Source organism: Tenebrio molitor, chromosome X (assembly GCF_963966145.1).
Source record: "Tenebrio molitor chromosome X, icTenMoli1.1, whole genome shotgun sequence".
NCBI lineage: Eukaryota > Metazoa > Arthropoda > Insecta > Coleoptera > Tenebrionidae > Tenebrio > Tenebrio molitor.
The window spans coordinates 2,686,313-2,707,844 of NC_091055.1; the positions used below are offsets into that span (position 1 = coordinate 2,686,313).

Sequence of the window (21,532 nt, forward strand, 5' to 3'; positions counted from 1 at the left end):
TGCGTGGGTTGGTCACAGCTATTTTTCACAAAATTGTAAGGTTATATTTACTAAATTTACTTCGTTTCGTACTTTACCTTGACGCGTGGCGTGAAACGGCTGATAACAAAGCTAAAAGTTTCCAAAAACAGTTTAATAATACGATTCATTATTAAATTGTTTTAAATATAACAACGAGCCCATTAGTAACGCTAAGTAGATAAAATATTAAATTTGATCAGTCTAATTATTGCAGCTGAAATCAAAATTGTACATTTGCTGCGTTGCCACGGTAAAGTCGTTGTAGAAGAAAAAGTGGAAAATAATGTGTACAAAACTTAGTTGCATAAACTTTGAACGTAAACTTGTACAAGTATGTAACTATTTTTTATCCCCTTTAAAGTAGATTTTCACCTGAACGAAAAGCATTTTCATTTTGAATAAAACTTTCAAATGACACTTCTAGAGAGAACAAATTCAAATAACGCATAAAATATTTGTAGAAGAGTTTGTAAAGGCGCGTCCAAACCGACCGCGTGGCGCCGCGCCAGATCGCGCGAAACGTTTGCGCGTGTCTGGTGTGGACGGAAATTGCGCGTTTTTGCGCGCGAACGAGCACGAACAACGCATATCCATGTCGGTAGATCAAAGAAAAATGCACGTTCGTCCATAAAGAGCTGTCTCTCTCTCTATACCTTTCGTGCCCATTGCACCCACTTTATTATTGAACTGTTTCCTACCCTATGTACAGAACGCAATAAATTTAAGTTATTTCCTAATGACTGCAACTGCTATTGCTTGAATTGGTATTTTATGTAATCTCATGATCACTGAAATCGTTCATACTTGATTCGACAGAACAGTAGCACAACTCTTTAATATTATTTTTCTAAGTTTGTATTGTTTGTGCTGGTTCAACACATACATAATGCAAGAGTTTTAACAATGGATTAAGTTTTGTACGTTGTATGTACCGCCTCGTAGCTTTAGTAACATTATTCTATTATTATTGTGCCCCATCTCTCTCTGAGAACGTCGTATCTCACACCTTGTATTCAACCGAATCTGGGCGAAGACAAATACACATACGCGAACATTCGGACAAATTCGACGTGGCGCAGCGCGTTCGCTGTGGACGCACCTTAACACTCAACATATTTTTATTCTTGTGCCAGGCAGCGTCAAGTTTATTCCCACGTTTAATAATACTCGACTGTGCTTTGCGTCATTAGCTACGAAAATGAACAGTAACAGATGATTAAATTTTAAATTAACCAAATCAAAAATTAATCAATCAGTTATGTCTTCACAGGCAGATCTACTGAAAATTATGTGCTTGAAACGGCTAAAAAATTAAAATCAAAAAGAGAGTTATACAGGGTGTAACAGAAAAAAGTGCATTTCTAAATAATTTTTTTCGGAAACAAATTCTGAAGGGTTTTAAAAATTAATTTAAATTCACTAAAATACTAACTACATTTAATAAAGAAACAAAACAAGGAGGTAACAAAAAACAAACGAAAGTGAAACCATTTTATTCATCAGATGCAATACGAGGGGAATAAAAACATTCAGTTTTTACGATTCCTATTTAAAAAAGTTTACAGATTTATAAAATTGCATTCAACGTGAACGGCACGTCAAAATAAAGGGGGGACAAATGGCAATTCAGTTTTGCAAATTCCAAAAAACTTTATTTATAAAAGTTGTTGTAATTGATGAGTACTATTACTAGTTAAAATAAATGCACTTATTTTTGTTACACCCTGTATATCTAGCTTCACGAATTTCAAAAGTGCGGATTTATAAAAAAACAAGGTTGAAAAAACTGTGTTTTCAAAATCGTGAGAGATGTTGAGTGAATCGTGGGCTTCGCCAACAAGGAGACTTTTTGTTAATAATTTTGGGAAACATTTGGCGAAAGTGCGCTCAAAATTGTCAAGTTAAGAACTAAATTTTATCTTGTTGGAGGTTTCTCAAGTCAAGTTGTTAATGTAGAATTGCAAGACTTTCGCACAATATTGTTAGATATTATTTAAATTATGTTTCGGTTGCAAAACCGCTGTAATTTCTTCACGTGTGTAAAAAAATTGGCGAAAGGAAGTGAAAAACAATTGGCGTGTTTGTAAGTTGGTGGTTAGGTGCTGTTCCCAGGTGCTTGACAAATTCAGCGAAGAGGAACGTATCTTAGCGATTCGCGTCAATCGAAACGCAAATTAATTTAATTAAGTTGCAAATTCATTTGATCTAGTCATGAAACCGCGAAGTGAGTTTGATTCATCCATTAATCGAAATTAAGTGAGTGTTAGAACTATTAATTAGTCGATTAGTTCGACGTGTGCTAATTTATCAGCGTAAGCAATCGAAAAATGTCTCAATTTGGAATCGCATGTTTGTCGAGCGTTTTCTGTGCCAAATTTAATCATGCGTCGGGGATCGGAGGCTAAAAGGAGCGGGAAATTTAGAGTGTACCGTAGATTGCACGAATTTGTTGTTAATAAGGTTTGCGTAATGGGTGTTGGTGTGCAGATGGTGACGGTATTAATTAGTATATGGGCGTTGGTATTGATTGGGCACGGCAAGGGTGTCGTTAATGGTGGTTTCTTCTGGAGTGATTAATGCGTTTAGATTGGCCGGAATAATTCAGGCCTCAATTAGATTGTTTTGCAAATAGATGTAATGAGAAGTATAATTTTCATATAATTCCGATAATAAAGTGGGGCGCCAGTTTGTCGAGCGTCGATTTGTTCAGCGGGCCGTACTTAGCGCGGTGACCGACGCCTCTGTCGCTTGTGACGGTTCACGCTACATATATCACACACTTTATTAAACACTATTGTGTAATCGGCAACAGAATGGGAGCCCCAAGTTGTCCCCGCGGACGCTCCAACCCATCGCTCGCCCAAATGCTTACGAGATATTCGCTTGCACGCCACTTCCAATGAAGCATGGTAATGGCCGACCTTGCCCACAACGTGCAGACGATCTCCAATGCGTCACCGGGGCACACGCATTATCATCTCATCAGCAACACCCGTCCGCCTTACCACAACCGCCTTACAATATCGATCATCCATCAATAGAGTCCTCACCGATAAGCGATTCGCCACCCGCTCCCGCTTATAGATTTCTCCGGACGACAAATATCTTGCGTCTTGTCGCGATTGCTCGCCGCCAAAGACATCTTCAGCTCCCACCTTTATCGTGTTCCGGCCACCCCGCAAAACTCGACATCTTTCTCGACCGCGACTTCAAAATACAAGAACGTCTTTTGTTCGACTGGATTTCAACGTCACCCCCAAGAGCTAAATGCAAAAAAATCAAATCGGCTCGTTAAAGAGAAGTGTTTGCTTTAAGTTGCACTTCTACCTACCAGGACCAGAATTGATCGTTTAGAATTGTGGAGGGTGGGGGGTAGGACACACAATACTATGCTCTTCAAACGTACCGATCACAATTGATTGCGTACGTTAGATTTATCGCCCCTGCAGTTTTACGGAAGTACCATCAGTACAAGAGGACGTTCATTGCGGTAGAACCAGAAATGGTATATGGTAAAAGCATGTTTTGTAGATATTTCTATTCGAGTTTGGGAAGAGTCGCGTAGGCAAAGTGAGGTATCAATTCGTAAGCCTGATTGTTTACGTAAATCAGTAGAAGAACCATCTTGCATCAATTAATCCAAAACAATTGATTTCCACTCGAAACGGGAAGAAACGAGTGTTCAGAAGACCAAGGGAGATACGAGAGTCAGAAGAGGACGAAACAAAAACACACAAATAAAATGAAAATAGAAAAGCAAAAAAGGCAGCTAATACATCTGAAAGTGAAAATGCAATGGTCTTTCTCTTGAGTCAAATGAAGGGTGCATATGATTTCTTACCCCACTGGTGGGAGTGGTGGGGCAAGATCGAAGATTGGTAGGAACATTTTTTTTATTTTTACATTTTCTCGATATATTAAGTATTAAATATTCTTTATTTTTATAAAATGTCACCATTTAATAAATGAGTCAGATTCTTGATCTTTAAAAACTTGTGTTTTATTCTTCATTAAACCTTAACTACCCTGTCCTGTTCCACTTTCCCCAAATAAAAACAAATCTGGAATTTAATATATTTGTACCTTGTAAGACAGTTAAAATATTGTTTTAACTTTTCTTTTAACTAGTTACCCGCTCTATTCAGATTCAAAATTTTCAAAATGAACAAATTTAAAACATTTACGAAACCGTCGGTGTCATTTTAAAACTTATCGGGTACAGCTTTTGGAGTTTAGAATTGACATTTTTTTTTGTTTTCCCAGACTTTATATTGAGATTCCCAATGTTTTTTCCATTCCAAAAAAAATCTATACCTACTAATTGTACTTACTTTATGATTTCCGGTTAATAAGTAGCGTTTGATTAAAACTTAAAATTAAGCAAGAACAGGAAAAATCTAATACTAAACTGTAATAATATTTGTTAAACAATAAAGAAACAAAAAAATTGAAATAGGAATTAAAAAAATATGTACCAGAATGTTATTGGAAATTGTTCTGACGGTAATTGTTCACTTTAACTACTTCTGGAATTTTCGCGTTTTTTCTGGCTAGAGAGCTTCAGGGCGTCCTCCTAGATCGTTTCCCACCATTAAAACCTTGTGCAAATGCCTTTTTTTCTCTCTTGTTGTGTTTCAAGGTCGCCTCAAGGTTGCGCCAATGTCTTAGTATAACTAAAGAGGAAGGAAAATTCATTTGCACAAGGTTTGAGTGGTGGAAAACGATGTAGGAGGACGCCCTGAGGCTGTCTAGCCAGAAAAAACCCGAAAATTCCAGAAGTAGTTAAAGTGAACAATTACCGTTTTGACAACACGGGAGGTTAATTTACTTGATAGTGATTGATCAGCAGATAACTGCGGATCACACGTTGGTATTGGTAGAAGAGTACCTAGAGTAACTAAAGAGGTTGCTGACGGCGAGGAATTTTTTTCATTTCTTCTATAAATATGTTGTAAGTTCTTGTAGGAGCAGAAGAAAGCAAACATTTGAAGACAATTTAAAGTAAATTTCATCCAACAAATATTTTGAAAAAGATGGCTTAACCTGGTCTAAAAATCGAATTTTTTGTGTATTCATTTTGTGTTTTCTGCAAATTAAGAAATAAATAATAAATATGGCGAATTAATTAATACATACATACATACATAATAATAATCCACCCGGAGCTGGCCTGGAATCGGCCCGGAGTCGACCCGGAACCTCCCGGAGCCGACCCGGAGCAACTCAATTGAATTTGGAAAATCACAATATGCCAAGGATATAATGACGTCACCATCACCACAACACGTCTAAGCAAGCTTTTGTTAAATTCAAGATCACTTCAAAAGTTCAAAAAATTTCACATTTGAAGCAATTACTGGTCATTGTTCACTTTAGCTACTTCTGGAATTTTCCCCTTTTTTCTGGCCTTGTGCAAATGAATTTTCCTTACCCTTTAGTTATACTAAGACATTGGCGCGACCTTGACGCGACCTTGAAACACAACAAGAGAGAAAAAAAGGCATTTGCACAAGGTTTGAATAGTGGGAAACGATGTAGGAGGACGCCCTAAGATCAGAAAAAACGCGAAAATTCCAGAAGTAGCTAAAGTGAACAATTAGCCAATTACTAAAGTTTTTAAACAAAATATCAAATCTTGTTCACTCTCCAATAAAATTAGTTGTTACTGTTTGTATAAATTGTCAAAAACTCAGTCAAAAAACGTACACTGCTACCCTGTGGCAAATTAAATTCACCGAGTGATGAAAACGTGGACTAGCCAGTATGACATCATGGACTGGACTAAGAGGCCGATTTCAATTTGACTTGTGCCGGTCGCACTTGTTGTCATGGTAACGGCGCAAGAGAGAAAGATGGCGCATATTGGTAATAAATGTGTAGAACAAAGATAGCCACATATTTGCGCCGCACTACCTATTTGCGACCATGACTTGAAATCGGGTCCTAAAGCGATTGTAGACAGCATTCTACAGTATTATCAGTCCAAGTAGTACATAGTACTGTAGTTTCAATTTGGTTGTAGGTCGTAAAATTTTATGGTACTTTAAGTTAAAGATCTTGCGGGGCTTATAAATCCTAGTTTACCACTAGCAGGTAATATTTTAAGCAGGGTTGTATTGTACATTTGGTATATTTGCATTGTACGGCAAACGGCACGCGCCGCTTCCCAATCTTTTCAAACCCAACCATTGTGCCCGTTAATTGCTCATAATATCCAATAAAATTTTACGACCTACAACCAAATTGAAACTACAATAAAGTATATTTTATGGGGGTTAGAATCGCAAATGGTGAAAACAGTGAAGAAAGTTTGGGTGCAGTGATGGGGTGCTTGATGAGTAAAAAAATGCAAAGACAAATTTAATCAGGGTGTCTTTGTTATACTTTTTACAGACCACGCGTAACGAGTGTTTTATCTTTAATATCCTTTTGCTTTTCATGGTCAGTTGCCCTTCTAAGTCTTCCACGTTGTGCTAAGCTCTTCGGCATCTTTCACAATATTTGAAGAAGTACATAATTATTGTACTGGTAGAAAACACAGGCGTTAGATCAAGCTTCCGCTGGTATAGTCCTACAGAAACTCTAGTGGAATTCGACTTTGGTTGTAAATTTATGTTTGTCACTTGAAAAATAGAATTTGATGCTGCAGCAATAATCCTACTGACAAATGCTAATGAGGGTTGTCAGTCTGGGGTTCGCAATGTTAGCTTCAGGCAGGGATGTTACAGGTAGTGGTAGTTGTATTCATGACAACATTTATTACTTGATAATAAAATCTTATTCTTCGGTTGTTGTTGTTAAATTTACAACCAAAGCCGAATTCCACTACAGTTTCTGTAGGACTATACTTTCTGAACGAATCTAGTGATGCGAACGCAAGACCAGCACAGGAGTTGTCAATTTTGGTTGAAGCTGTTGTGACAAAGAATCAATCGATAGTTGTTGGGAAAGTGTACGAAGATGATGAAGTAAATTTTCAACATTTGTCAGTCGATTGGTGTGTGTTGTTTAAATTGGAGCTCCATTGTTTTAGTCCGTTGGCTCATCGAAGTGTTGTTGATTTCGGTTTCGGAAGTGAAGGGTCTGAGTTATTGTCGTCCGCCTTGCGCCGGTGGTCCCGGTGTCGAACGTTGGAAATTGTGTGTGTTGATATGTTGATCGGTGTTGATCCATTGTGTCCGTTAATTGGTTCGTAGGTCGAGCCCGAAGAAGTCCGCGATTGTGCGAAGCGCGCGTCGCGGCATCCGGAATGCAGAAAGAAGTTGCGGCCCGCGACCGGGCAGCCCCTGAACCTTGGCACGGCTATCAACAATATAAGATAATGAACGCGTATTTCCGACGAGGACCCAGGTGGGGCGCGGGGGCGCCGAGGGTGCACGCTGCAGCACAAGTACAGCACGGAGTCGCAACCGCAGCCGTCGGTTGCTCAGTCAGAATCGGTGCCTCCGCCAGTGAGGCTGCAGCCGCTCGGTCGCCCCCGTCCTCGCAATGCGCTCGTTCTTCTCGCCCGCCTCCAGTACACGTTCGCACGCTGTTTGGGCTGTCTCGGTGCTCGCTCTCGCTCCCATGCGATCGACTTGCGCTCGCAATTGAACCCATCTGCATGCATACATGGATTTTATCATCCTCAAGGTAAGTGTGCCTCGTTGTCCGCCGACGCGACACTCGTCGACGACTTTTCGCACGATGCTGCCGACCAACGCGCAACACGCCGTTCCGCACGTACGGCTTTTCTGCAAAAATCCAAAATTAAAAGCGAACCAAGTCCAAAACGAAACGTGCGCCCGTTTGCCGTGGACGAGCTTTTATTGCGCCTCGCCTCTGCAGGTGTTTGGCCAAAAGTAAAACTTTCGCCAACTTGTCGCCGTTATCTACGTTTTTACTCGCTGCCTCTGTTTTCGGCGAGCTACACCTTAATAAACACATTTCTCAAATTTATGGACGTTCTTGCTGCTTTTTTGAAGTTCCTAAAGTGTTGTCTGATTTTTTTCCGCACCATCTCTACTTACTGCTTGATGTTGTCCCATTAATTATATTCTCATAATTCTTTTAAATTCTTTTATCATTTTAATTTATTATACATATTTTACATATTTCTTGAACTACCCACCATACGCCAGTTTTAGAAATAAAACAAAAGCTCTTTTATCCAGTCGATGAACTAATGAAATTTGCATTTTTATGTTAATTATTCACTTTGACGAATGCAAAATTAATTTGTCGTTTTTGGCAGGAATACATTTTCCGTAATTTTCTTGTTTATTGTTGCATCTCACCTTTCTAATACCAACATTTTACATTTAGTATTGTCCTTGATTAACTCGTGTTTTCAACTGCTTACTATTTGCAAGGAAATTTCACATACAATGAAAAGATTAGAAACAAAGACGAGTAACTTGGCAACTAACATTTTCTTGGAAATGTGTTTACGTTTCGCCACCTGGTGCAAAATCTTGTTCTAAAGGTAACATAACCCTAAGGTTATTTATTTTCTTCACAGTATTGTTGTGACTGATTTGAATTAGACTTGTCTCATTATGTAGAGTTTACTTGTATTTTGTTTATATTCTCTTGTTTCATTCTGTTCAGATTATTACGTCAAAAAACTGACGTAAATTGAAGGACAAGGTAAAATAAAATTGAAAATATGTATCTATGTATACAAATTAAAAAAAAAAAACAAAATCGAATTAACTAATTTTTCAATCAAATTGCTTCACTTTTCAGATGTAAGGTGACGATTTTCATGCCGAGTTTACTAGGGGAAACATTGAATATGTATTAATAATAGATTAAAGGTAATCAACTCAAAAAATAAACAGCCTTATGTATGAATTTTCTTGAAAATATTTTACGACTTATTTTACGACCTGAAGTTAATAATGTTGGTCAAAGCAATTGTAAGACTGTAATTTTTTTCTTAGTACAACATAATTTCATTATTGAGACTGATTTGAATTGAAGAAAAATGTGGATGGAAAGCTAGAAAATTTTTGAAAAATTATTTTGAAACTGATCAAATTTTTTCCGTCGTAATTATCTTTTTAGGCTGATTCGACATGATGACTTTTGTGGCACTCAAAGAATTTTACTTTCTTTAGAATACCTATTAATTTCACATTAAATATTGTTAATTTTGGCGATTTCATTTCGTCAATAATAGTTTTGTTGGTGAAGATAAAGCTTATCGTCTTTACTATCTTCTTTTAATTTACTTTTTATTTGTTCTCTTGATTAACTAAATATGTATCGGGTGTTCATTTAAATTATTTATCCTCAATCTAGGCGTTGAATAGTCGATTGTGAACGCACCACGGATTACAGGTCACGGATCAGCTGCTTAAATCTAACCGCACTTTTTGGGTTGTGTTTTCACTGTGCAGTGGTGCGTTCACAATCGACTCTTCAACGCCAACTTTGAGGATAAATTTAAATGCACACCCGATATAAGGCTGGTCAGTAATTTGCACCACATTATCAAAAAACCATTTTTGTGAAAATTGAGTATATTTAATGACAGCAATGAAATGACATTTAACCAGACACTGCCTTTTGTTTTTCATGTGCGTCTTTGTTGGCTTTTTTCTATCATGTGTCATACATCTACAGCGTGTCGTGTAAGATGAACACAGCTTAATATTTTCGTTATCTGTTACACTAGAGATTTGATTTTTTGCACACTCGTAGAACTTCACCAACTGCATCTTTTCAAATACCTAACTCAACTGTAAGTTGTAAACTCAACCAACTGCAATCTCGCGAATAGAGTAAAAAACTTCATACATTCAAAGTGTTCGGAAGTATAACTTGCTTTTATAAATTTACATAACATTATGAAGCAAGCATTCCTCTTGATATCTTTGAGCAACGTCGGGCGCAGACAGTGGTTGGATGGGTGGCCGCTAAGACTTCAATGTTTTTAGAGTGCTTTCAAAGGAAGTATGTATTATTACTTGATGTAAATACCCGTAATGATAAATAAATGCGGTCGCGATACCGTGTCTCCCCCTGTGTTGTTCCTTTCGTTTTTATTTTTTCCTTAATTTTGTTCTTAACGTTAACTGTCATAAATAGGTTCAGTTTTGGAACTGTCCAAAAAGGTTCGCAATTTGTGTCCAAATCCAGTTCAACTGAAACAGGTTGGTCAACCTGCGTTGATTGTAAGTTGATCTGAAGGCCCAGGTTTCTACAAAATAACTGATTCCTTCAAGTTTCAAAGCAGTTGGTCAGACTGCGTATTGATAAGTATCTGAATTCGCATTTAAAGAAAAATATTCGAATCAAGTGAAATTAATTTAATCGTTCACGAGCTTGGAAATTGATCAGGAGTCTTGAAATCTGTAAAACATACCAAAGATACGAATCGGGAATTCTGTCGGAATATTTTGAACGAAAGATCAGCGGAAAAAATGCGCTCCTAATTAAAAGAAAACTGTGTAAAACTGTTTGTTTTATTGTGGTGGTGGATTATTTAGAATTATCAGAAAATTTAATTGGTGTTGGTTTTTAGAGAGGCTCATCTGGTATGTCATTTAATTTATAAAAGGGAGTTATCTAACTCATTTGGTTTGTCAATTTGCGGCAAAATTAATTTGGGAGGGAGTATTTTTGCGGACAAAGAAATAAATGTACGCCTTCACCGTTTCTACAAGTCGAGATTAAAACTTATGATTGATTTAATCTTGGCCCAAAGATTAATTACAGCGGGAGTTTTTGTTTAAAGCTTTTGTAGTGGAGCAATGCAGGATTCGACAGTTTTAATTAAGCAAGATCGGGCCTGTTGGCGGCGTTTTAGTGGTACTAGTTTGGCAAAACTGTCAGTCGATATCGTTAAAAATACAGAACTCGGGATCTAGTATTGAGACGAGGATTTGCGGGAGGATTTCAAACAAATAAACTTTAGTCGGCCTCCATTCGATTCCCCCTTCGAGTGGGAAATTCAGGTGGATCCCCGGAGTGAAATGTCACGGAATGCTTTTGATTACTTGAATGCGGATTAAAGATGACAAGTTTATGCATCTCTAACTTCCTGACTTGATTCGCTCGCTTACTTGCGGTTCCTGTCTTTCAGTCGTCTTTTTTGTTTATCCTTATTGTTCGCCGGCGAATTTCAATATTTGTTTCATTTAATATTCCGCAGCGCTCGCTTAATTTTTAATAGACACACTAAGGCCGGCTCGATTTTTACTCCATTTACCGTCGAAAATTCCAAGTTGCTGTCTCGTTAAACTTTCCTGCCACTGAAAGCTCGCAAATTAATATACTACCCGGTCCACCCCACAACTATATGCTGTAATGGGGTTTTAATCATCGAAAACGTCTCGTTTCGCCGGCGACTCGTCGATTCCAATTTTCAAAAATAATTAAACCAAGTAGGAGCGATCGTTAAATTAGTGCTGCGCCAACCCATAAACGTCAAAATTCCGTGTAATAAGGTGTCGACTCGGATATAAAAATAAAAATGGTAATCATAGGTGTTGATGGTATTACCTTTTTTAGGATAGAGCTATGGAAATTTTTACGGCTCAATTAGTGTCGCTGTTTTATTCTCGCCCTCTCTGATTTCCCCACTCTCATTACTTAATCATCATTTTATATCGAGCCTTATCAACATTTTGCCGCTTCTTAACGAATTCCACTTAAAAGAATTATTCTACCTCCAGTTTTGTTTACCGTTTTACACAGATTCGAGAATAATTAAAAACGTTCCACCGGTAAGTTGTTTAACCTTGCCCCGCCATTTTGACCTGTTTATTTATTCATTACCTGGCATTGTTCAAAAACTACTCAGGTAAGATGCCCCACTATCCTTCCTTTACAACTTTTCGGACAACTTTACGACCAGAGATCCGATGGAATAAACGTTGTAAAATTGCACTTTATTCTGTTGATATTATTTTACACAATAGGTAATGTTATGTTTGATCAAGACGGTAGTTTCAGTTGTTTATTGTTTCAAGATTGGGTGAACGTGCTCTGTTGAAACGGGAATGCCGCGCTTCAACATGCTTATTATTAAATCCCGTCCTCTGATTTATTCCCACTTAAACTTGCTTCTATTTACCTTTCTTTTCATTTTTACCAATCAAATTTTCATATCTTCCCCAATTACAATACACCGATTCCACCACCATCGGTCCTAGATTAATTCCATTCCGACGCCTTCCCTCAACTCTCACGTCTGTTCTCACACATTTCCTCACATAAACAATTAAACGCTACTACTGTTTTATACTCTTTTTTTTAGGCATCAAATATGAATAATAATAACATCCACATAACACTGTCAATATCGCGTTCGTGTTTCCATTTTTTAATTTGTTCTACGAATTTTTTTCCACATTGTTTCCACACCACCTGGTCGGTGAGAATTTCCACGAATTCTGTTACCTGTTGATGCCATGTTCTCCGAATTTTTCCATCAATTATGGACAAATCCAGACGCACACAAGTGTGGTCATTTATTTTTGCTTTCAAGTCAGAATAACATCGACTCCCGTATTGAAATAAAAAGACTTCATTACAACAAAGGATGCTTTTATTTAGTATTATTACATTAACAGGCATTAGCCCTGTGATGTGGTTTTTTGTGTTATTGTTTCTTGTTGCTTTGATTGTCCCCTCTCTAACTTTTTACTTGTCCATTTATGTTGTTGTATTCGACTGAGAGCGAGGTTCTCTCGTAAAAGTTTCATATCACTTAGGCCGTCCAATTACTACTAATATAATTATGTATAATGAGGGACGGCAGTGTTTACACTTGCAGGTTTCGATATCAGCTATCAGATTTTAGTTTGACGAGTCGCCCCTGGACCGCGGGTTTAATCATGTTAAAAAATACATCGTAGTCTTTCGGGATGCAATAGATGTTGCGGCTAATTGGTTTTGGTGGTCGAATTAATTATCTAATTTCCCCATTAGATACCTGATAGTGTTGTGGTAACTAACCGTGGCAATTCAGCGCTTTAAAGACACGCCTGGGGATTAGAAGTTCCTTTTATAGTGGATGTGGCACGATTTTCGCTTTGTAGATTTTAATCTTGGGGCGTGCATTATGCATTCATGCATCGGTTATGTTAGCTATCTGTTTCAGAGGTACTTGGTGACACCTCAAGAGTGAGATAAGATCTCCCATTAAATCCACCGTCTCGCTACAAAAAAGTAGCGTTTCGTTATTTAAAGCAGATTTCTTGGGAAATGGAGTTTCCGCTTCGTCCTTTCGATCGGTGGTGGTGGTGGTGGTAACACCGTTGCCGATAATTTTGCAATATATTTGAGTCGAGTAAAAACCATCGTAACGGCTAATACGTTGCGGTGATCCTCTCCTATGCGAAATTCGGGTAACGGAAATGGGAGTTGGAGAGTCGTCTGGCGTGGTTCTCTAATGGCCTTGTAACCTCTCCCGTCGGGGCACTGGAGTGTAAATGTAATTTTAATTATGCAAAAATATAAATAGAGATACGATCATGAGATAATTGCGGCACTTGCCGAGGAACGATCTTGTAGCGATAATTTCAATGGGCACGAGATCGCACCAGAAAACGTTTAAATTGAAACAGAGCCAATTCGTATAAATTTCGAATTGAAACCAATTTGTTTGAAATCGAGTTTATGTCGCTTTGGGAGAGGCGCTTTTATGTTTAATAATTTTAAAATCCGATGCGGACCAGATAGTTTTTAATTAAATAATAGTTATCGCTTTTTTCAATCGAGTGGTCGTTCGGTAGGGGGAACGCAACGCCTATGCATTTGTGCAATCTGTAACAGGAATGGGTCGGGAATAACAACTGTTTCAATACTTTAAATATTTGATGAATAAAGTTATTTAATAGGAATTTTTTAATTTATCGCTCGTGCACGAAATTTTTACCGCACTTAGATAAATAACACTAATTGCTGTCTGTGAAGGTTTGGCGGAACATAAAAGTTGGCAGAGTAGAGAATATGACAGGAGTGCAATATTGTTTACTTTATTGGCAATCGCGGCAATTCAATGTGCCTAAACGAATTTGGCGAAAGTTTTGCTTTTGGAAATTGCCTAGGGGCACTGGTTTATTATACCGGGTCTCCGCGCGAAAAATTCGAATATACAGGGTGCTTAAAAATGATGAAACAACGCTATACCAGACGATTCAGGGACACTCCCAGAGTACTAGAAAAATGTTTTAAAAAATTGTCACCTAAAATAAACAAGTCAAAGTAAATTCATAGGTAGGAAACAAAATGCAGTTACTTACCTAATTAATAGCTTGGTTGCCAGGTCAGTTTTATGATTTTTGTGCAAAACATGAAAAATAAAACTTCATAATACTTACAATTTATTGATTTTAATAAAAATTATTGTTGAACATCATTTTAAATATGTCTTTCACTATAAAAGTTGTCGAAATATTAAGAATTGGTTAATATGTACCTAATAACAATTTTAGATTTTATAGCCTCCATATCTTTAAAAAAATCACGTGATAGAATTTTTTTAACATTTTTCCCATGCTCAGAGGCTGTCTCTGAATAGTGCACACGTTACAAATTTCAAATTCTGGGACGTGGATTTGTCCAGAAGGAGACGTGTATAGTTTAGTCATGTCGTTACTATGCTCCCAGCCACCCCCACGGCAGAATTTTAAATGATACTGTACATGACAGATTGTGAAAGAGTGTGTTATCTGTGTAAAAAAGATTTTGAGATATTTATTTAGCTTTGAAGTTTAAAAAAAGTTTTGTCAATTAGAATAATCAAGTTGGCCTAGTTAGAGTAATGAAAACAAATGAATCAACTATTCAGAACCCAAATAGGGCAAAATAATGTTAATTATGCAATTAAGAATAATAAAATAATGAAAAGTAAATCACAGGATTTTTGTTACAGTATCAAAGTAATTAGCTAATAAGTGATCACCATTGATTATTTAAACAATTATGCAATGGATTCTCAAACTCATCTTAAATATGTATTTTGACAAATTTCAGGTGCAAAATCAGACCAAATTGACTTTTCTAGTCGATAAGAACAAAAAAACACAACTTCAATGTTACTCATCTTAAACATTTTTCTCTGTAGCCTTTTTTCACTTTTTATAGAGACATTCCAAAGATCTCTTTCACAATACGTCATTGAAAATATAAGGGATCATTTAAAATTTCTTAGTGTGGGTGGCTGGGGGAATCTGGGGGCGGAGAAATGACGTGACAACTATACTAAGTGACATCCCCCTATGGGCTGACTCATTTCCTAACGTTTCAAATTTGTACCGTTAAAGACACCAAAAATACAAGGTGTTCCACGTAATTTTCCGACCCTGACGAACTTTAAATACAACCAGTAATACTTTCATTAACGTCAGGAGTTTCCAAAAATATCATAATTAATTAATTGCACATTCGGCGTGGATCTCGGAAAGTTACGTGAAACCTTGTATATCATCCGAACTTTTCGCGCGAACACCCGGTATGTAAATTAACGAAAAAATTAAATATGTATGTATTGTTAACAAATAAAATAAAATATACACCCAATCTATCTAAAAGATAAAATATATACAAAGCTGTGGATGTGTTATATGAAGATATATTTTATGTTTGTGATTGTTTATTTTATTTCCGTCATGTATTTTATGATTTGTGAAATTAAATTAATTTATCATTTTATGTTTGATTTTTAAGTTATTACGTGTTGTCCTGTAATTAGTTTTTCTGTTGGAGAGTAACGGAACATTTTATAAAAAGGGGGCACAGCATCGTGGCCGGATTTATTTATCATCACGGATAATTCAATCAAGTAATAATTCCTTTGAATTTGAAAGCACTATTTTTGGTATTACATACATATGTATTTATTTTTTGCTGGTACGCCCATGGAAATTTTATTCGTGGTAAGGAATTACCACGAATTAAAAATAAAACATAACATTACCACGAATAAAAAATCGTACTCTTAAATCAATCCCAAGGGGGAATCCTTGTAAAACCGAATTTAAGTCGTTAAAAATATTTTTGATAATGAAAGTAACAGTTTTTGTTTACTTTCTTTTTTATTTTTCCTTTTGTTGTGTTGTGTTATTTTGTTGTACCTGTCGAGTTTCCTTAACTTATTATAAAAATTAAATAGAACCAAAGTTATTTTTAGGCACCCTTAATGAAAAAGGTAATTTTACGTACTCTCACAAGCGGACGAAAAGTAACTCTTTTTCGGACTCACTTTTTCGGACGCTGCCATCTGTTGTTCAGTAAGTTGGCAACGAGACCGACAAAACCGATAATTGTCCTGTCACCATAAATTATGTTAATAAGTAATTGTATTGCAAATATGTATGTAGTAAATTTTCTAGTTTTGTTGGCAAGCTGATAACAAATACTACAAAAACATTGTTAATACGTATTTGAAAAAGGTATGTCTTTTGCTTTGTAGTTCGTGCAAGGGTCGCCTAAAAAATTTAATGTGCATCTCTGGCAAAAAGTCCTCGCCTGTTTTCAAGCTTCGGCTGCGCCTCGGCCAGAAATCTCATGACTCGGGCAAAAAAGATGCACTTTTTGACCTTGATACACAAATACTATTCATTAGTCCTTGTTCAATCAAAGCAATATGACGTTAATACCGCAGCTAAATAAATTTTTTGAATTTACAGCTCGCCCTCCAAATTGTTACCGCAATCAGATAATTAACACTAATTGCCGCTCTGTAAAGGTTTATCAGGACGTAAAAGTCGTTCAGAGTAAGAGGAGATGACAGGAGTGCAATATTGTTGACTTTATTGGCAATCGCGGCAATTCAATGTAAATGAATTTCGCAAAAGTTTCATTAGGAGAGAAATGTTTGGAAATTGTCTTTGTGTACTGGTGTATATGTAAATTAACGGACAAACATTTTACCTCATCCATTTCCCGAGAAGAGTTTTTTCTGTAATATTGTCGCTTCACTACCCTTCTTGTGAGGGTGGTGACCTAAATATTCTAATTTAGGGTTGAATTTCGATAACATTCAAACCGCTTAGTGAAAACAACGTGGCGAGAGATTATAATCAAGACGCAGCATAAGCGATTAAGCAACCACAGTAGCATACTGCCAGACCATTTATCATTGTTCTAAGCCTTATCAAAATATTTTGTGGAGGTTGACGTTTTGCAATGTCGCGATTCGTCTCGGCACAAATTAAAATCCCGACAAGTTTCAATTCGAATTACGTTTCTAATTCGCCGGAGTCATGTGAAATCCTTCGCATCTGCATATTCTTGATTCTCGCTGTCAGTTCTCCCTTTATCGTTACATATCGAATCATATTGCATTCACATTTCAGGCAAGAATTTAAATCTTAAAAGTATGCTCATATTTTGCATAGTTGCCTATCAAGCGAAAATCTCCCTGGAGACTGTTCCACCGTTTAAATATGCACTCCACCGATCCGATTTTGCACACTCTCTTAACGTCATCGCATTATCACAACTGGATGCAAAAGCCGCCTCGTTTCCAAACAAAAAAATCCATCCAGATCCCCCACGATTGGGCCATTTTCTAACGAGTGGAGCCGTTTCAACCGTCAACACATCTCAGATGTCCGAAAATGTTTCCAGCGTTCAACATTTTATTAGATTATGTATGAGTGTGAAGTTGCCCCGAGAATATATGTGTCTGTAAAGGACTTCTAAAATTTGTTTTGCTCTTTTCTTCGACATCCTCACAGACTGGGGCGGATTTTAAGATTACGTGCTATTATTAACTCGAACGTTTAAATTGAAATTACTCTTTTTATTATAAAAAATGCCGGATAGCACCAGCTCTAAGAATAATTAAACCCTGGCGCGGAATTTTCGCTTCAATTTTATGAGTTATTAAACGTGTAAGCATTTAAATTAAAACAAAAATATTCCACGTTTTCCACACTCATTTCAAATGGGAACACGGATAAGAACAAAGGTTACGACAAAATCATCTAATCAAACAAATCCCGCCACATTTATCTACACTTTTTTCCAAAAAAAAAAAAGACACAAGACACCGCCGCAGCGATAATTTGAATTTCGCGGAAATGTATTTTCGATTCACTCATGAAAAAGATGACACAGTAGAAAGGACATTGTAACAAATCAAGAGTGCTACCTCATCTTTTGTTTTATCGAAACGTCCGTCTTAGCTTAATCGTACATATACAGGGTGTTATTGAAAGTTGTACAGATATTTTAACCACGAGCTACTGGCTTCATGTAGAACTCGGAAAAAATATCTAAAAAATTCTATGTCAAAAAATAAAATGACATTTATTTTTTGAGCTACATTTTTTTTAAATTGCTTTTAGTCTTCTACGTTGTCAAACAACCTCGTAGGTAAAATTTCGGCACATTTTAAAAATACACCCTGTATATCATATTTTATAAAATTTACACCAATGCGGTTTCCTTGTTTTAAAGCATATTTCCTATAGGTTACTTCGCATTGGCGTACATTTTATAAAACATGATATACAGGGGGTATTTTTAAAACGTGCCGAAATTTTACCTACGAGGTTGTAGGACAACGTACAATACTAAAAGCAATTTAAAAAAATTTGTAGCTCAAAAAATAAATGTCATTTTATTTTGACATAGAATTGTTTAAATATTTTTTCCGAGTTCTACATGAAGCCAGTAGCTCGTGGTGAAAATATCTGTACAACTTTCAATAACATCCTGTATGTACACAGTCGCTTTATTGGCTACCTCTCGAAAAATCTATTTTTAATTAATTGATTATTAATAACTAATACTTTATCTTCAATGGTAAAACTCATTTTACCACTTATTCTGGGATAATTTTTGCTTGCAATTACAGGAAACGTCCGTAAACTTTACCGGAATTGAAATTTTTTTTCAAGGTTAACATCAACAACGTTGCTTTAAAATTGACGTTTGTTTGACATTCCACCGAAAAGTCTGCTTACCAGTGGCGTCGCGTTTGGCAATAATGCTCCATTGTCAGATGATAAAATGAACAATTATAATTCCAACGTCTAAAATTTATGAGGTATGATTTATTATAACAAAATAGCGTTTGAGACCACATATTGTCTACGCCCATGCATTGAACGCTTATTTGCATAGGATTCCGCTACGACATGACCAATAATAATTTGCAACGCCTACTCTGATTTATTTTCTTTTTGATGACGTTATGGCTTGTGATATATTTTATCAAAATAGCTATAAATGCATAAATTTATATGACAGGTTTGGCGCAAATGTTAATGGGTAGAGTCAGTGTTGCAATTAATGTACACATTTTTGGCAGGAAATTAGAACAATAGTCCGTGAATTTTATAATGTGAAAATTATTGTAAAATTAAATGTTTGAGCATAAATCAGATTTTTTTTCAAAGCCTGGAACGAGAACGTTTCCTGTTGGCGTTAGTCCGAAGATTTACAGTCGGTTTTCACACAATTCATATTTTTGGAACGCTTCATTAAAAAAAGACGTAAGTTTTTTTGTGAGTTTAAGATTTCGATTTGAGTTGCAGTTGATCGAGCGCAAGTTCGAATGTAAACAGTGTTGAAAAATAGTTCGGAAGGAATTTGGGGGTTAAAAAGAAAACAAAGCGTCTCTTGTTGTAAAGAGAGTTCGCGGAGCGAGTTGGAAATTTATTTTATTACTGTCGTCGACATGGAATGAGACAAAAGAATTTTTAACTTAGTACCAGCAGGCTGCATCAAAAATACATTTCTATCAATAAAATATTTGCCGAAGGAGCTTTTATTATTTGGGACGTGGAACTTATGGTTAAATTATTTCCGCCGTTATTCGGTAGATTTGATTGAACGAAAGGGGGTTGGAGTTAAAACGTATCGTTTGCGGGGCATTGTTTATTTATAACGCGAATGGGCGTTATGTTTCGGTGACAAATGTCGATGACTAAAGCTCGGGAGTTGAAAGTAATTATAATTAGTCGGAATCGACGCGGAAGGGCACCTTTGTGTTTGTGACAGTGGAGATCGAACGCAAATTGTCGATTCGATTTCATGGGCAATAAGTGAGATGCGAGCTTCGAGTGGGCCGTTTGGTCAAGTACGTCATACGTCAGTAACGACATTATAAAGTTTACCCCTCAATTTATTAGCAAATCGCAAGTTACGCCAGTCAAAGGGCGTGACTCGAGTTTGGGAAATTTCGTCGATGGGTCCGACGGACCCATCCCGTTAAATCTAACGTTCGCTTCACTTTAGAACCTGGAGGAACGACAGAATCAAATCTTAAGACTCTGCCCCCGATCGCGAGACGAATTCGCCCCCATAAATCACCCCCAGATAAATTCAGAGCTTAGCCGGCTAACACGCGTGTCTCCGCAACACTCGAATTAATGGGGGCGGCACCTGAATCGCGGATTTCCAGACTCTCTCTCATTTTTTTTCATCATCATTTTCCGAATTTATTACTGTTTCCGTCATTGTCACAAACATTCCCATAATTACAACGCTCCTGACTTAGCATCTGTAATTCGAACAATGAAGCAATTCCCATAAATCTAGTCAATTTAGACGGCTCACTAGAATTTAAATGCGTTTGTTTTACTCAAATGCGCCTCCACGTACCACTAATTCCCCGATACCTGTAAAACGATAAATAAAACCCGCTTCCTCAATTACACTCCATCGATATTCCCCGACGATAATCTCCATGTGATCGCTTATTTTCTAATAATTAATTCCGGACAAAATACTGCCCCCCAATAAATTATTGCCACTTGACACAGTATTTATAGGTTGACGCGTCTCATTATGAACGAGAGAGTCGATCTAAAAATGTCTCGTACATCTTTTAGAGAAAAATAAATTGTACTTCACCGGCTCTTTATCTTCGGTTCATTCAATATAGGGTGGACTTGATCCCACAACTATCGAGGAGTTCCACTCTCCAACTCGGACGCACGCTAAAGCTCGTTCCAATCATTTGTCCTACAACCGCTAACTATGCAGAAGTAATGACTTCCATTTATAGCTCGCACAAAACGGAAATCATTTTTCTATTAGACTGGCGGCGAGTCGATAAAATTATTTTCGAAATTTTCCCTCCGGACTTCCGGAATCGTGGCCGATAAATAAGAATTTTTGTGTGTTTTGGATAATCCCCAGACGGTGTAAGAAGTCGAGTTCTTTACTCTCGCAGTAAAATTCTAGCAGTAAAAATTTACATGGAAATGGTCAAGTATACACGACAGTTTTGCATTTGATAGTGATATTGTTGGCGTGCTAAATTATTCAGAGTAGCACCCTCGAATGGCACAACACATTTAATTTTGTAAAGTTTTCATGATGAAAAATATTTCACCCAAGAGTGTGAAACGTAAATTGTCCTAGAGAGAAATTTTCTCCCTGTTAGGCCTAAATTACGACCCTTCTTATCAATTTAAAACGCATAATTAAAAAAACAACTTTGTTATTTCGTACTCTGGGAAAGATATTTTATTAAAATTAGGTTCGTTCCGGATTTGCTCCCCTTTTAGGACAATCGATGCAAAACGGTAAATTTATCAAATTTGCTTTGCCGATA

The 21,532-nt window shown here is 36.9% G+C and overlaps 1 protein-coding gene across 1 annotated transcript in view; it reads left to right on the plus strand.

The window, feature by feature from the left end:
• Nucleotides 1-7,436: 7,436 nt before the first annotated feature.
• Nucleotides 7,437-21,532, plus strand: part of LOC138139896 (E3 ubiquitin-protein ligase PDZRN3-like) — a 47,694-nt gene continuing 33,598 nt past the window's right edge. Inside the window, exon 1 of the mRNA XM_069060475.1 lies at nt 7,437-7,653. Coding sequence (XP_068916576.1) covers nt 7,633-7,653 — 21 coding nt within the window. The 5' untranslated portion in view covers nt 7,437-7,632. The remainder of the gene's footprint in view (nt 7,654-21,532) is intronic.